This window comes from Acanthaster planci, linkage group LG08, assembly GCF_054643075.1.
Source record: "Acanthaster planci isolate LZ-2023a linkage group LG08, COTS_SCS, whole genome shotgun sequence".
In the NCBI taxonomy this organism is placed as follows: Eukaryota; Metazoa; Echinodermata; class Asteroidea; order Valvatida; family Acanthasteridae; genus Acanthaster; species Acanthaster planci.
Window position 1 is genome coordinate 16,935,360 of NC_141784.1, and position 17,101 is coordinate 16,952,460.

Genomic DNA, 17,101 nt, shown 5'->3' on the forward strand with positions numbered 1-17,101 from the left:
TCCCCAACATTCAACTACTTGATTGCTGTGCAATTGGTTAATTGGAGTGAGTCAGCCCCTCCCCCCCCCTTCCCCATTTTGTTGTTTTTGTTGTTCTAGCTTCGGGTTGTGGTTATTGAGGCTGAGTACAATGCCGCATTTATCACATCTTGATTGGACTTAAAATCCAGGTTAATTGAGTTTCCCTGCATGAGGCAAATTTCAAATTAAGGAACAATAATCTGGTCTCTCCATGCAGCGGTTTGACGTGAACACGCTGAAGGTTCCGTGAATTTGCCTCAACGGTTACAATGTGGCCCCTCTTGCTGTTTGCTATACAGCTGCAGACATGCATCATTTACCATTCATTCAAACTACATAAATGTCTGCACACTGTATAAGTGTTAGTGAGAAAAAAACTACATTTTTATCTAAGCCTCTGGCAACTATTTCCTTACAACTGAACTTCCTTGGTTACTGAAGGTTTGCAGACACACTTGGCAACGGTCTGATACCTGCTCCTCAGCAACCCCTAACCTCAGCAATATACATGTATTTAAGTAACTCCTGCAGCATTAGAACGTAATGCTGACTCAAGAAGATAAAGCCTGGTGAAAACATCGACTTTGAAGATCTAGGCAAACCATGACTACCCACTGTTTACTGGATGATAAGGAGAGCAAATTGAATTTCCAATTCCTCAATGCAGTCAACAGCCTGTGGGCAACACCTAGGGTGGTACCGTACATACCAGTACATAGGGTAGTTCTTTGTCTTGTCTTTCTTTTTTTGTCTCCAGATATTTTATTGACAGCAAAATGTGACTTTATATGTATGTAAACATGTCAAACCACGCTAAATTGGGCAAACACTGTTTGGTAGATACATTGTACTTGTATGAATCTGCAACTGAAAATGGCTAAATATGGCATTTGGGTGATTTCCAACGATGTTGACAATTAAGAAAATTTGCTACTGATGTTTAAAGCATTCTGGAACATTTCATTTTGTCATGTCATTGGCAAAGTACTTTACAGGTGGTACATGATGTATATTTCTTTTTTCACTGAACTTCACATGCTGGTACCGTACCACGGTGTATTTCTTATTTTGTTTTCTTTGGAAATGTTGAAATTCAATAACTTCACTTGTATGTTTAATTTAATAAAGAAGTGTTCATAAAAAGCTAGGCCTAAACAGTTTACTAACACTACAATAACTCAAAATTGATTTCTTGCCCAAATGTACATGTGCATATCAGATTTTGACGAACATGTACGTTTCTGCCAAGTTGCAAATTTACAATGTGGCAAAACCACAAATATAACTGAATGTTATATACATGTATTCTTTTCTTCATAGAAATCGAATTACCCTTGCAATACAATCTTGCATAATAGAAACTCCACCGGGAAGTGATAGTTAAGATTCCACAGAATGAACAAACACTGGTTATGCCCACACAAGGGCTGAGTTACAGTATAAAGAACGGACAAATTCCTGTATGGTACAAATCTGAAAGGATTCACAAAAGTTCCAGATGGTACTGTATGTACATGTACTAGCATGCACCCTCGCATTTTGGAAAGGGTGGCATATTGCAACATTTCACTACATATAGAAAATGTCCAAACAAATCTTTTCACAGAGGGATTACTCCAATCCTTTGAAACTGCAGGATGTACATGTACATGTACAACTACTAAAAATGTAATATAGAGAAAATCGGGCAAAACACTGGCTTAAAATGTCCACAACATGCAGGGCCAAAGTTGTGCATCCCGGTACATGCTGGTGTAGCTTTGCAGTGCTTATGTCCATTTCTCTTGTGAGGTCTCATGCAAGATTCCTGTACATAGTTCCTTTGGTACAGTGCGTACCAGTAGGCTACACTATACATGCAGTATTGTTGAGCGCTATCTCGAACCTTGCACAAATTGATTGTCCTCCCTCCTGAGTTGATTAATTATCCTATGAATGGATATTAGTCAAAGGCAAATCAAGTCAGGATGAATGGAGTACAATAAATTTACGTAAGGATCGAGATTTCGCTCAACAGTATCATATGCTTTGTATCTGTGTGTACCGTATGCTCTCTGTTTAGAAATTGTACATATTACGTGTACCAGTCTTTAATACACACAGTACTAGATACAATTATAACACACACACTGGTAATGCAGTACAGTTGTACAATTACAATGTACACGAACAATGTACACAATGTACACATTTTGTCCATGATAGAGTACTCCTCATGGTGTAAGTTATTCTCTTAAATGTACACGCCCACACATTTGTATACAACCTCTCATCTAGACTCTACCGTAAGCACACAATCTGACAATTCATGCTGCCCCCATACTGCCTGGCCAAAAAGCAGTAGAACAAGCACATCCAGCCACCCCAAAACAAATGAATGGATCCATCCTAGGTTCTAGCAGACAGATCGATGCGCTCCTCTCCAATACATAAAAAACCACTCCCAAAAATGCATTGCAAAGTCGGGTAAACGTACATGTATACTGAGCAAATTTTCCCTCGAAGTACCACAGCATAAAAATGTACCAGTTCTTATGTACACCAGTGTGCAAGTTACATGTTGTAGCAATTATTTCCCTTCAAAAGCACAGAATGTAGAAACTGATTAATGAAAGTATGGACATGGCACAAGGCAAACACAAAAACCACAGAGCAAATAGTCCAAGTTTTGCCATCAGGCATAGCATTTTGACACATGTGTTTGGGCAAGTACATGTATTTACATGTATGCACCACTGCTCCAAACCACTACACTAATGGCGCTAAATTAACTGCCGGCAAAGATCCAATCGACACATTAGCAAACCGTAATGGCCATTCCACATCTTTTATTTTCTTTTTTTTTTTCCACACACACAGACAAAAAGAGGCCTGCTTATCTAATTGGACATCCACACAAGCATTTAAGGTTTAATCACCATTTCCATTACCATGGTAACAATATCATCTTTTTGATGAGCGGAGGAGTCCCCATTGTTTACCAAATGGAGAGTAGACTTCAGTTAAACCAACAAAATAGGGGCCATTTTCGTTACTCATTTACAGGCAAAATACACACACGTGTACATATTGGCGACAGGACTGACTTGAGATTGAGAAGGGCCTGACACTTGTCAAGCAATTGACTCATAGGAATGAGAGCTTTGCCGGAGAAAATTTTGGCTGCACCTATTAACAATATCAGTCCATGCTTCACTAAGAACAAAAAAGGAGAAATGTCTACCTGGCATCAACTTACATCCGTCTAAGGCCGAGTCAATTCGAAGAATTCACTATTGGAATATTTGACCTTCAATTCGATCAAATATCCAATATTTGGTTGTACTGACCGGCAGATTATTGATGAACAAACTATATATAAATAATTCACACAATTGTACATTATAATCAGTATAATAGCTTTTCGCATCTAGGGGTATCTCCAGCCACGATTTAAAAAGAGACGAGCAATACTTCTTGCCCTGTTGAAAATCTTCATTTCTTTTAAATCTGTTAATGAATAATTTATTTTTTGAATCGTTGTAAGATTTCTGTCTCTCTTCATTTGAATCTGCTCGAAACAAGCCTCAATATTGCAATTTTTCTCATTTAAAACAACAGAAAATTCTCCCTATCTTTTCATGAATTTTGCATTCGAATACTCAAATTTGGAAAGTAATATTCAAATATTCAATAATTAATTGAATATTCGGCATAGCCCTACATCTGCCTAAATGTTTCTGTATACAACCACTGCAGATGCTTTGATGGAAATGATTATTGTCGTAACTATGGCAATTGGGGCCTACACACTGAGCACAGACACGATTTGCTCAGCAAAGCTGGGTTACCAGCCAACATGCCATGCAAATGCAACTACAGTGTAAACTGGTCCTCTACAGATTTCCGCACAGCATTCACGTAATCTATTAAAGCAAGAGTTTCTGCTTACAAGCTCCCCGACAATGGTCCCAAGTTCTGGTCCAACACATTCCTCAAGAAAATATGGTAGTAGAGCACAGGTAGTCCATTGCTCTACATGTACATAATGTGGAATAAATTCCTTCATGCAACATAAAAATTTGTCCCTGAAAAAGTTCAAAAGACCCCATGCAACTGTTCCTTCAACGTGGCAAGGAACCACTGAAGAGAGTGCAGAGCAATCCTTCTTCAGAAAACTGACACAATTTCATGAGTTCCTTTTAGTTCCTTTGGCACTGTCCACCACAGCTCTATCTATAAAGCTTTGTATCAAATCTATGTAAAACAACTGTCACTCCATTCTGAAAGTGCCAACAAGTTTGCGAAACCAACAGATCTGATCAACGTGGCCAACATAAAAAAAAGCTAAAGATGACAACCCAGAAAGGCATTATTTGGATGGCATACATTCAACAGAAACATAACGTACATGTACCTGGGTATCCACAGTACTGGCATTCGGACAAATGATTCTGACAAGCTACGCTGCTTTAAGTTGAAATTGAATTGGTCTTGAGGCAAGACAAAGTATGAGTACGCTGCCCTCTCTTTTTCTCGCAGTAATTTAGAATTTCGGTGAGCTATCACACTACACAGTGTGTATACATTTTTGAGCAGAATGATAGGCCTAGTAGAGCTTGACATGGAAGCTCGTCATAAATGCATCAGGAGAAGGGTGGGTACTAATTGTCTCTGTCATCTGAAGTCCTCTGCCAATGAGGTGCAATTTATCTTATAGCCTCGAACCAACCCCCCCTCCATAAAATAATAAATTAAGAAGTGCTGGAGCAGCATCATAAATATTTGGGTGGATGGGAAAATGGGAGGGTGAAAAACAGGACTGACAAATTATTGAAAATGCCAAAGGTTGTCCCACTTATTTCAAAATGATGGGCCTTCCTCAATGCTTCGCTATGTCTTTGGCCTTGGAACGTGAGAAAAAATGCTTCATGATGTTTCAATGCATTACTGTCAATCTTCCGGGAGTGCAGAAACACTGTACTACTTACTGGCACACCAAAGGCCTGTACACTGAATCACTGAAGAGGGCATCATCATGAGAAAGATGACAGATGACAGGCTTTGGGATTGGGGGCCAGGTGGGGGAATTGAAACCTGGGCAATGCGCTTACCAGTTCAGACAGGCAAATGATTGCGTTCAGGTAGTAACGCCTGATTCATGTGAGATGCAGAAGTGCAGGCACCCCCAAAGGTTGTTCAATATTTTTGTGTTACCAAAAACATGAAATGAGCCCTAATCTACATTATCAGGGCAGATTATCTGATTCATTTAAAGTACGTAATGTTCCATGTACTGCCTCCCCTTAGCTGCAGACACACACGACTGTCAGACATTGGCATTTCTAACCATTTGCCATATGACCAGGGCTGGTTTTTAAATGCCATATGGGAGTTTCAATGTACCAGTAATTGTACAGTATCTTTTTTCAAAACGTGATTACGCTCAAACAGACTGGTCCTGTACAGAATACACTACAAAGCAGCAGATATGCATGTACATGTACTTGGCAAAAGGCATTCAAATAATGTATGGATGTGAGGTCACAGGACTTACTGACAGAAAATTACGATGCACTTGCACAAAGCACTAAATGGCGCACTATTGACTCAATAATGAAAATAGGGTTCTATAGCCTGTGCATGAACACTACACTGTAAAGTATCTAAATGATACCAGTATTCCCAGTACGTGTACGTGGAGACGTTTGACACAGCTCATGACAGGTACATGTACATACTGGCTCATGTACATTGTACACTCACTTTTCATGAGTGCTTTTTGGGCTCATTATATGCAATATTCTCTTCCATTAACAGGTTGCAATTCTGAACAATTTCACTGCATGCTCTAAGCAACGTTACACATGTGGATGTTTAGCACACCAAAAAGCACCTACTGTATGGAAAGGTGCCTTTGTTCACTGTTGATGTCTGAAGAACAAAGCCTGGCCAATACTGTTCATGATACATGTACGGGCTATTAGCCTTTTTTTGTGTTTTATAGCGTTTCTGGTGTTTTTCTATTTGTTGTGAATTGTAGTTGTTTGGGTTTTTTTTTTTGAGGGGGGGTGAATTCACCAAAGCCACACACATATGCATATGGGGAATGTGTACTGGTACATGTACACATGTACCTTGGCTGAGAATGCAAAGGGGGGGGCGGGGGATGAGGAGTGCTTGGGTCCCAATCCAGAATGGCATGCTGCAGTATAATGCTCCTCATTTTCCCCACAGAAACTGAAATCAAGCATGCCAAGTAACGGAACCAGTACATGACCTTCCACAATTTCCAATCATAAAAGTCCTTTCATCTCCTTTACACCAACTGTTGGCAGAGTGGGCCCTCTTGTTTGGATAAGAACTGTTGCACCAGTTGACGATTTACCGTACATACATGTACATGTACATACCGGTACTGGCACATGTGCACATGACTTCTTGGCTAACTGCATGGTCTACGAAATCTGTGAAGGACCTAATACACACTTCAGGATGCACACATCGCACATCTCTACCCTATTAGAGTGGATGAACACAAAAAAGGAATAAGGGCAGTTTTCTCCCCTCGCTCGCACACTGATATTAAATTTGCTCTTCAAATATTTACTGTCTGGCAAGATTTGGCAAAATCTCCCACACATATTACTTCATCGACTGGAAATAGGTTAGAGCAAGCTCAGACTGCCTTTTTAAAGAGCAACGGAGAACTTTTGTGGCAGCTCTCGGACAACTTACTCAATTCATACACCAAGGAAAATGTACCAAAATCTGGTTGGATTGATCAGCATCAAGTGAATTCCAACTTGACTATAGATACATTCTGTGCTGCACTGTATGAGCACATGTACATCAGCCAAAATGTGGAATTTTTTACTCTTCTGCTATCCCAAAAAAAACCCTTTTCAGCTTCTATTCCAAGGTCTTGAAAGTTGTAAAAAAGTCTACTTTAATTCACTAGCTTAAAAAACCCTCAGCTCTGAGCAACAAATGCGTGCATGTAAGTGAGTTTACTGTTACCTGAAACATACATGTAAGTACCAGTTACATGGTGTACATGTACATAAATGTGCTGACCAAAGTGCAAATGTTCTTATATTTGGTACCAGTACGTGTACATGCATACATGTACCGGTACGTGTAATAAATGATTTGTAGACATTTTGGTTATAAATCTTCTGGGTCCACTTTCGATGCAAAAAGTACAGATTCACATCACACCCTGTTCCAAAACATTCCCCCCATCTACATACATGTACATGTATAAATAACCTGTAAATGTACCAGCATTGTACCCCACAGAGAACTTGTGCAGAGTTTGAATTATGAAATCTAATATCATACATGTACAAAATGTAAGTACAGGTGTGTTCTTTACAGAATAGATAAAAGACACTGTATGCAAGACAAATATTCAAATATTGTAATTGGCTCAGCGAGCTTTGCAAAAGAAAGCCTACCACCGCAGGACCCACTGCCAAAGATGGAACATTAGTTGACATAACCAGGGGAATTGATGATTCATTTGCTTGGCATACAACTCAATATTTTTTTTTTTTGTGAGGACAGGAGAGAGAAGGGCCCTGGATGTCATGTGTACACGTGGGAAATGTCAGGGGGAATAGTCTGTAGGGATGAAGCTCAGGAAGGGAGAGACAATGCCAAGTGGTTGCGCTATCTACCCCTATGAACCTGTTTTCAAAATGAAGCTTCATTCCTAAACTTGGTGCAGCTGTACAGTCTAATATCCCACACATTGCATAGTGAATGCTATATTTGATCACATGCTTTTCTCGACTACAACTAGGAATATATCTCTTGTGCCTGAGGAAAAGACAAAGTAGCCCTATGATGTATTACCTAGCGGTAAAAGCATGGACAAGCACCCTGGAAAACTAGCCGATCTTGCCTCAGTTGCCTCACTGTGACTGTCACTTCACACCAACAATTAAAGCTTTGGTTTATAATTTTGTATCAAAAATTCAAGGGGGAAAAAAAGTTCCTTGGCTTTTTCTTGTAGGAAGTTTGTATACAGGTACCTGCTAAGACACAGGACCTGTAAACACTTGCCACTTGATTTACACATGTACATGTATATGTATGTACACACAACAAAATGATGAGATAAATTCAAATAAGATCCCACACATGTACATGTACACGTGTAAAACCTTATTGCAAAACCAGTCAAGGTTGTCATATTCAGATTTGATTTTTTCAAGGCCATGTGTCACAAATATTCACAGATCTCACTTGCCATGTTGAAGGGCCGTGCATTGTCACACACTATGGTAGATACTCTCTTTAAAAAAGGAATGAGAACAGAAAAAAAAGTCTGACCTTAATTAATAAAAACCACAACTTCCCTCGTGTTTCCACTGGGAAGCATGCCATTTGATGAGCTCACCTTTTTTCATACAGACCAAAAAATACACGTATCTGTCCTGTGGGCTCTCGGTGGAAAACCTTATCACATCCAGGCGCTTTCCACCCACAGGGGAAACAGTGGAAACATCTGCAATTTTAATGCCACCAAATCACATCCAATTGTAATGGCCCCAAAAACGTGATAACCTCTCAGCAAGATGAAAGTGGATTGCTATTTTTACGAATGAATTCCGACGTGTGTTGCATACTGATGCAATACAATACCTCGTCTCGCGAACATGAAAGGGGAAAACTTGTATGTGCACAATTTCCCATAAACAGTTGTGTAACATTAACATAAATGTACAAGTGCCATATTTCCAAAAATTCTCAAGGTAATATTGTAAACTGATATATCTTGAAATTTGAAACAACCTCCCACATGAACATGCGAAGGGAAGGAAAAAACAGCATCGAATGACCAAAGCCTTTAAAAAGCTGGTCTGATGTCCATTGAGAATGATGACGGCAATGGAAATATTTAGTTTTCATTAAAAAAAGAACACAACTAAATCTCCTGGTTTTTTTCCCTTACCAGTACATGTATGTCAATCTGATTTTTCTCAGTGACTGACATTTTGAATTATCCTAAAACAATTTTCATTTTAACCAACATCTTGACATGCACGTGTTTGATACCAGTACATGTGCTTACATGTACATGTGTGCCACAATAAAGAATTGATGGACTCCAGGTTCATAAACAGGCAAAACAAATTTGCCCAATTTTTTTCCACATGTAAATGAAAAAAGAAATTAAAATCTAGTCCATCCTATACATTAATCAAAAAAGTCACACGTTTTCAAAATATATACTTTAAGGGTAGGTTCACGAGAATCAGGACAAACGAATATGACAGACGGAGACAGACAGTCAGAAAGGCCCCTCAAATACACCAGCATGAGCAAGACCAGACAAACTGATGTCTGAAGCATCATTATTGGTGTCTGGCTCAAACTAGCAAGTAACCAACTGAGGGGCACATTCAGCCGACCTTGCTTCCACTTTGTTTTGTAATTGTTCCTGATGTCTCTTAACCAGGAGGCAGATATCGGTATGCATGAAATGCTCTCATCCATTGACACTGTTTAATTGATTACCATATCTTCAATTTTTTTTAAAGGATATCCTCAACAAATCCCATTTGTGACCTTTGAATTGCTCACGCTTGTCCTGAGAAGACAAATGGCATTTCAGACTGAGGACATGACACAGCTGTTGCAGGGTTGTATCAAACACAGGTGCATTTTATGCCTGTTGGTGCTATTAAACAGATAGGATATACACCACTGTGTTTAACTGTTAACTGTACAATTATGTACATGTACATGTATACATTGTATACATGTCCAAGGACTAACAAATTATCAGCACCTTTCTACCTTTTCACAAATGTAACCCTCTTAATGCCATTACACTGCACAATGTTAGGATTACATGTAGTATGCTCATTCCTTCAAGTGCATACCGTACATGTACATGTATTTGGAACAAGCAATTCCAAAAGGCTCCAGTTGCAAACAGCAATCCTTAAGTTCCACTCTGATGCGGGTGCCAGGAACTGGGATTTTCGGAGGCCACTATTCTGGAAAGTCATATGTCGACAAGGTTGGAATGAGCTTCCATAGAATGATGGAATGGCAAGACCTTCAAGTGTCAACTTGATCATGTCTTTACTGGTATGCATTTTCTCTGCAAGAGCCAACAACACGTGTCTCTGTTTAAAGGCAAATGCCAGTATGTGAAATATTGAAGGTGCTTCCCAGCAATTATTCCCCCCAAAACCATCAACAAAGCTAAGTTATTTTGCCTGACAGGAAGGGGGGTGGGGAAGTGTGTACCATGTTGCATGTACCACTGAATCTCCACATAGACATGGGATAATTCCAATTTTTGATCCAGATGTACTACAACTTTGAATGTGATGGTTCAAACTACACGTTGTCCTTCCACATAACCACAGCGTACAACTCCTGGGTAATGTTACAGTATGCACTCACACTGTATCAAACCAGGCTGCAAAGTTTCTGTAACAACACAATGTTCAATTCATTAAAAAGTGATTTATCTATCACATGCAAAATACAGGTATGGGCAGCTGTAAAGCAACCTTGAGTGCTGCCTTCAAACAAAAATGTTTACTTAAATATTAACTTAAATCAGAGGCTGACATACAGTACCGGTAGGTGCCGGTTGTGAGGTGCTGTGAACATTTTGTCCATCTACATGTAAGCATGTGATTCATGCACCAGTGTCTCATAATCAATAATTGGAGAGAGATGAAATGCCATATTTTCAGTCATTAGATGTTTTGTATACACATTGTGTGGCCTTAACTCTCTGGGGAAGAAATTCGCAGCTGAAAGTTCAGTTCCCAGAGGCCGCGGTTGAAGTCCTGAGTTATGCTATCAATCATGCACTACGAAAAGACGTACCGTGTATGAATCACATTTGCTTATGGAATTCTTCCCTTTGTCGCTGAAAAAAATGGTCCCTCAAGATGCAAGGGGACGAAAGTGGTTCACTGACCGTTGAAATATTGGATGAATGCAACGCGCATACGCAAAAAAAGATTTCTGGACTGAGAGGGAAGAAACCGGCATGAATGTGAATTGCCTCTTCCAGGAAATCAAAGACAGCCGATTACTTGTGATCAGGTGCCAAGTTACAGTAATTGGCTCAAGATATCAGCAACAGCAAAGGGGACCGGAGATGAAGAAAGCAATGTCATCCTGACTGAAGCTTTCAAAAAGACCTTTGCTCATGTCAGAGACTACCAAGTCCACTTACCATGTACACGCTGTTGTCTTTCTTACGTGTACGGTAATGGTATACCTTATATATGTATATGTGTATGTATGGTCCATTTACATTTCATTTTTTGCAAAACTGCTGGTACATGTACGTACATGTATATATACGTAACATGGGAAGTACATAGCTACGTGTAGGAGTACACATAAGATATTCTCGATTAGTACCCAGTTGCTAGCAACAAACCCCCATAAGGCTGCATATCACTACTAAAAAATACATGAATGTTAGGAAGGGTACATTAAATGTAAAAACAGGTTCAGGTACATGTATGTACAGTGTACCAATACAGGGTAGGTTAAGAAAGTGAAATTATGAACATTGGTTAAATCTTGTCAGCCTGAATTCCCTAGAGTGGAACATCAAGCATTGTAGTCACGTCCATCATAAATCATTTCACAACTCATTCCTGTGGCAAATCAAAGTCACATCACATAAGTCTGGTTAACAACACACAAGGGGATGAGTAATCTCTATTTCCCATATCAAAACATGTGACACAAATGTGGTTTGTCCGCTGAACTGCTACGGGTATAGTACATGCTCTGAAAATGCCCTCTTTAAAATGAAGCATAAACATCAAGTGGAACGACCCGGTACATACATGTTCACGTATGTTCATGAGACTGTATTAATCTAAACCATGCCTCTGTTGTGTGGTTACTGGTTCCTGATCCAACAATTTGGGGCATTTCTTTGCAAAATGTCAACTTCAACAGGCACATGAACTTTTTTCCCTGTCAACTTTTCCCAGCACCTTTTCCTGATACTGAGAGCTTGAGGTATCCAGAACAGTCATATCTATCCAAAGTCTCCTGAAAGCACTCTCATTCCACACGGTGCCAGAATCCGCAGAAATTCTGACAGCATGCCCATGAATGGTTCAAGTGTTGATTGAAAACAAAATGTCTAAGCTGCCGGGAAATCTGGCCTGTAAACAACATGGGTGTTAAAAGCAAGTTTTTGTCGAGGTGTACAGTAAATCCCATCAGATTTTGTTTACACATTTGTGCCAAGGGAAAAAAAGTGCACTGGATGACGTCAATTTCACATTCTCAATTTCTGATCTCTTTAGTGCAGCAGGTGGCAACATTAGGTCTGTTGAGATGCTCCGGTACTGAGTTGTACTAACAAGATAACTAAAATGTTCATTCCTGATGAGGGGTTTCACACAAAACACTGAGGTTATTAAACACACACAGGTTGAGAAATACAGGAATAACATACTTTATGCACAAATGAAACCAATGTTTCCTTGAAATGGGGTGCATTTTGGCATGATCAAGAATTTGTCCTGTTGTTTTTTTCTATTTGGTGTATGCATACATTTCTTTGGCAAGAACTCAAATCCTTATACAATTAATCAGAGAGAAACAGTCAAATCAGTTTGTGGTTATGACAGCCAAACTGCACCCATGTGTACAAGTACACAGTCCAGCACCAGAGACTAGACATTCTCTGTGCAATTCTGTGGTCACAGAAAGTAAAAGACCTGGCTCAGGTCGGCAGAGTGTGTTTGATGTCATTCAGCAAGTCTTTGACAAAGCAAAGACTTGGTGTAGATCTTCACTATCTCTTGGTGATCAGTGCCAGAACTTCCCTGTCAACGACATTGCTCCCCAGTACAAACAACCAAATTACTTTATGTGGTTGCAACAGTGAGCCCAATAACTGGGAATGAAATGGTGGATCATAATCAAATCATATCAGTGTGAGTGACGTTTCCACAAGTGTTAAATCAAATCAGGATTTTATTGAACAGCTTTGAGGAAATCATTTCAGGAATAAAACGTCAGCATTATGATGTCAAAAGATGAGAAAATAGGTTTTGACTTACAGGTGACGTAGTCCAGCAACTGCTCAAACTGTCCGGGACTTAGCTTATCCCACTGCATGTTGATTCAAAAATTGGCTTCCTTTTTTCCCAGGAGCCTTGGCAAATCAAGTGAAAGTGGAATGCAGAGAACCCGTAGAATCCAAGGCAGAAAGACGAAGGAGGGGTGCAATTGTAGAGTTATCTACAGGGAGACTGCGCTTGTGTCTGCGTCCAGAGAGGTGGTGATAAAAATTTTGAAGACTGAGGGGAGGAGTTGGGTGTGGGAAGCTTGCTTGTCAGGACCAATCCGATTCACACACAAACCTGAAACAACAACGTTTCTATTATTCATATATGGCCCCACAAATTTACCTTGACCAGAACAGTCTCAAATCCTCCAGTCTCAACATGATTTTTGCATCTCCTTGTACGTCATTAACCAGGGGTGGTTTCGGACAAAGACAATGCTGAGGAATATTTCCCTCGCAAAAAGTTTAGAACTGTGGCTGATTTCCCCCAAGAATTTTCAATTGTGCTCAGCAAAGATGCATGCCATACAGTACCATCAAGTCCACTTCTTGACATGATGTGGCAGCGAGAAACGTAACATCATAGCGTAACAACCGACACGAAATAAAGTTGAAGAGGAATACTATCAGTAACTTCAAATGTAAGAACAAACTTTCTGACAGTTTTCACCTGCATACAATTATAACTACCAGAAGGCTATTATGGTAACTGCACTGCCTAACCATCAAAAATGGTCAATTGATGTATAATGTGTCGAGAACTTCGACCTATCTATAGTACATACACGGAAAACATTTTGCTACTTATGACACATGTTTCACGTAATACACACAATTTGTACACTGTACTAGTACATGTACGTTTACGTGCAAATGTACATGTAAAAAGTAAGGCAGCTTTACCAGCAGAAGTTGCAAAAATAAAAAAACAAAAACAAATTCAGTAGTAGTGTTCTCACTCAGTGCTCATGAAGGCCATGGTAAAGTGATGGGACCATTTGTGCACAGTCACTAAAGCATGCACCTACCTGAAAGCCCACCAGCCAAATGCACACACCCTAGGATGTAAATGCACTGTCTCTATGTATCAGTACTTCCTGGTTGTCTCCTGTCTCCACCCACACAGTGCCGCTGAAGCCCTGGTCCTTGGTCATGAATGGAACTCCCACCGTGCCTGCTGTCATATACCACAGTATTTGGATCACTGTGGCTTTTTCCAGGCAAACAATCTCCAGACTGATCAAGCCTGGTCAGGAATTTTAGTGGTGGGTTTTAACTTTCTGTAAAGGTAAATACAGTGCAATGCCCACTCAACCACATCCACCCTCTCTCACACACTGTTGCATACAGGCAACTAGGGTGATCAGACCTGACCCTCACAAGACCCTTCACTTCAGTCAGCTTGGCTGACTGAGTGTGTGTGTGCACTGTGAATGAGTGTGCAGGATGACCACACAGGGTAAAGAGGCTGGCAGCCAAGCCTGACCAGATGTGTTGTTCATGCACAGTGTGGAGTGGTATACAATGTACTGTACATGCCCACACACACACGCACACCAGGCAGTCACTGCTCTGTGTGCATGTATGCTAATGTCTATCCTACAGCACTGCTGCACATTAAGCAGTCAGTCACTGACTGGCCACCGCACAGCTAGAGCTGATGGGAAGCCAAGGTAATAAGACTCACCTATCACCCAACTGGCTCTGTCTCTCTCTCTCTCTGGATGTTGAGAGGGCTTGCAGGGTTTTCTGAGGTTAGACTGGCTATTGACGTAATCAGCGTCACTGGCAAGGTCGAGCCTGCAGCATCTTCATCAAGCAAAGCGTATACCAGTTTCACTTTCCGGCTGGAGCAGCATGCACACACGTATATCCAATGGGCTGTCCCCTCGCCGCAGCAGCCTGTCTGTTGTTGTTGTGCTGGGTCGAAAACAGATGATGATAGAACGATAACAGGGGCCGTGATGACCTCAGAGTGTCAGGCCGGCATTCCAGGGCTGAGCCATCCTTTTAATCCCTCCTGTCCACGAGTCGCCACTGTGGAAAGATGGAGGGGTCAGTTGGCCGATCACGAATCTGGAAGAAATCCGTAATATGCAGGTCAACAAATACAGAGTTTTGTAGTACAGATGTACGGCAGGCAATAGAACATTGCAATTTCCATGCAATCACCTCAGACTCTCGGTGTACATGTACAATGTATGTGGTGATAAATGGGTATATTTTGCAAAATATATGCCCACGGTTTGCAACATTGACTTACATGTATCAAGGAACAAGACACTAAAAATTTGTGCTTTCTTTCAATGCAAACTTAGAGCCATAAATGTATAGTGATTAACCTTTTGCATACAACATATACATGGATATGTCCTTGTACCGGTATATCAAATTCACAACTGAAAAAATACAACATACAGTACATACAGAAAGCCCAAAGTCAACCAATTTTTGTTGCTGGCAGCTCTTTCTCTTTGTTTTGAAAAAAGGAAGCACAAAATATCTGATTAAAATTACCGGTACACTAAATGGGTAATTCCAGAAATTAGGGGTCCAAAAGTGTCACATTTTTGTGTCCCTCTTACATCTGACCTTTGTTATTTGACATGGAAATATCACCAGAGCTGATTCCAAACTATTACTAGTTGTTTGGTAGGTAATTTGCATTAATTCATCACCCTTGGAAATTAGAAAATGTGTTCGGAACTTACAAAATCATGTCAGGTGTGACAGGGCCACGAAATAAAATGGAACCCTAGTTTCTGGAATTACCGGTACTCAAATATTTATGAGACCTGTGGCAAACGAACAAGTGTACCGGTAGCATTTTGGCATATGAACAGAATAACTAACCTGTTATTTTCCTATATACATATACCTGAGCTACACGTACCAGCATGTCCACTGAAAATAAAAACTGCTCTAAAAGGACGCCCTTGTGTTTTTCAGACAATGAACTGGACAATGCTAATTATTTCTGTCACAGACATTCTGAAGAATCCGCGTGCAATTTTAACACAATCAAAAATTTGACACCGTCATGTACATATGTGAAATATTTGAATTGATAATAATAAAGATATGAGAGTTCATGTTATGACACTAAAGGCTTCCAAAATTCTTTACTACCACATAAAAAACTACTTCCCAACTACATGTATGAAGTGACATGAAAACTGCATCACGGCTTGGAAGCACATTGGCACATGCAACTACCAGTAGGTGGGATCATGGTGGAATTATGCCGAAAGTCTATGCTCTGGGATGAACCTACATGTTTATTGCTTTTCTTTTGGGTTGTAAGACAAGTGGAACTGTTTACCCTCAATAAATTTAATTTATCTGGTAAGCCTTTTCCTCAACCCTGGGAAGTGCTTATGGTTTGTTGACTGGAGATAAGGCAATCAATGCCAGCCAGCAATTAATCTCCCTGATTACATGGTAGTTATGGTACAGGTACATGTAGGTCCTCCATGACCTCTTCCTCCTGATCAAAAAGGCATGCTCACTGCCAGTTCTGCGTAGTCTAGCTACTATACAACCTACAGCTATGGTACATGAAATCATGTCCACTGCCTTGAATCAATATGAAGACAGTCTACCAAACAGAGTGGAAATGATGTCTGTTACACTTCTTTCTAGATCAAGCTCACGTCACACTGCTAACCCCTATTCATTTGTCACAATGCATAACTGTACATGTACAGTATGTACACATAACCAATACTTTTTCTCTGTTCTGCATGTCACTGCACATACTATAGTACAGTTGATATCATGTTCATCTGGTGACATGCACAATGCAGGCAGAAAATATGTAAAAGTACACTACTGCTGTTTTAATCCATAAATTTATTGTTTCCTGCTGGTACATTGCAAAAGTATACAAGTTCATAGGTATACATGTACATGCACATGTAACATCAAATTTTGATTTTTTGCATTGCAGATTTTATTGCATACATGTACATGTATAGTACTTCTCATACGGCACATGTACATTACATGTCTGCA

The 17,101-nt window shown here is 40.1% G+C and overlaps 1 protein-coding gene across 2 annotated transcripts in view; it reads right to left on the reverse strand.

Annotated features, from left to right (window-relative positions):
- dgkb (diacylglycerol kinase beta) overlaps positions 1–17,101 on the reverse strand; it is a 159,280-nt gene that overhangs the window by 134,036 nt on the left and 8,143 nt on the right. The window contains exons 2-3 of one of the 2 annotated variants that reach the window (XM_087140234.1): positions 14,775–15,163; positions 13,080–13,382 (exon numbers count right to left, since the gene is read on the reverse strand). In XM_087140234.1, the coding sequence (XP_086996360.1) occupies positions 13,080–13,137 (58 nt within the window). In that variant the 5' untranslated portion in view covers positions 13,138–13,382; positions 14,775–15,163. Of the gene's footprint in view, positions 1–13,079; positions 13,383–14,115; positions 14,727–14,774; positions 15,164–17,101 lie in introns of those variants that run through there. The other variant, XM_087140232.1, reaches the window with a different exon arrangement.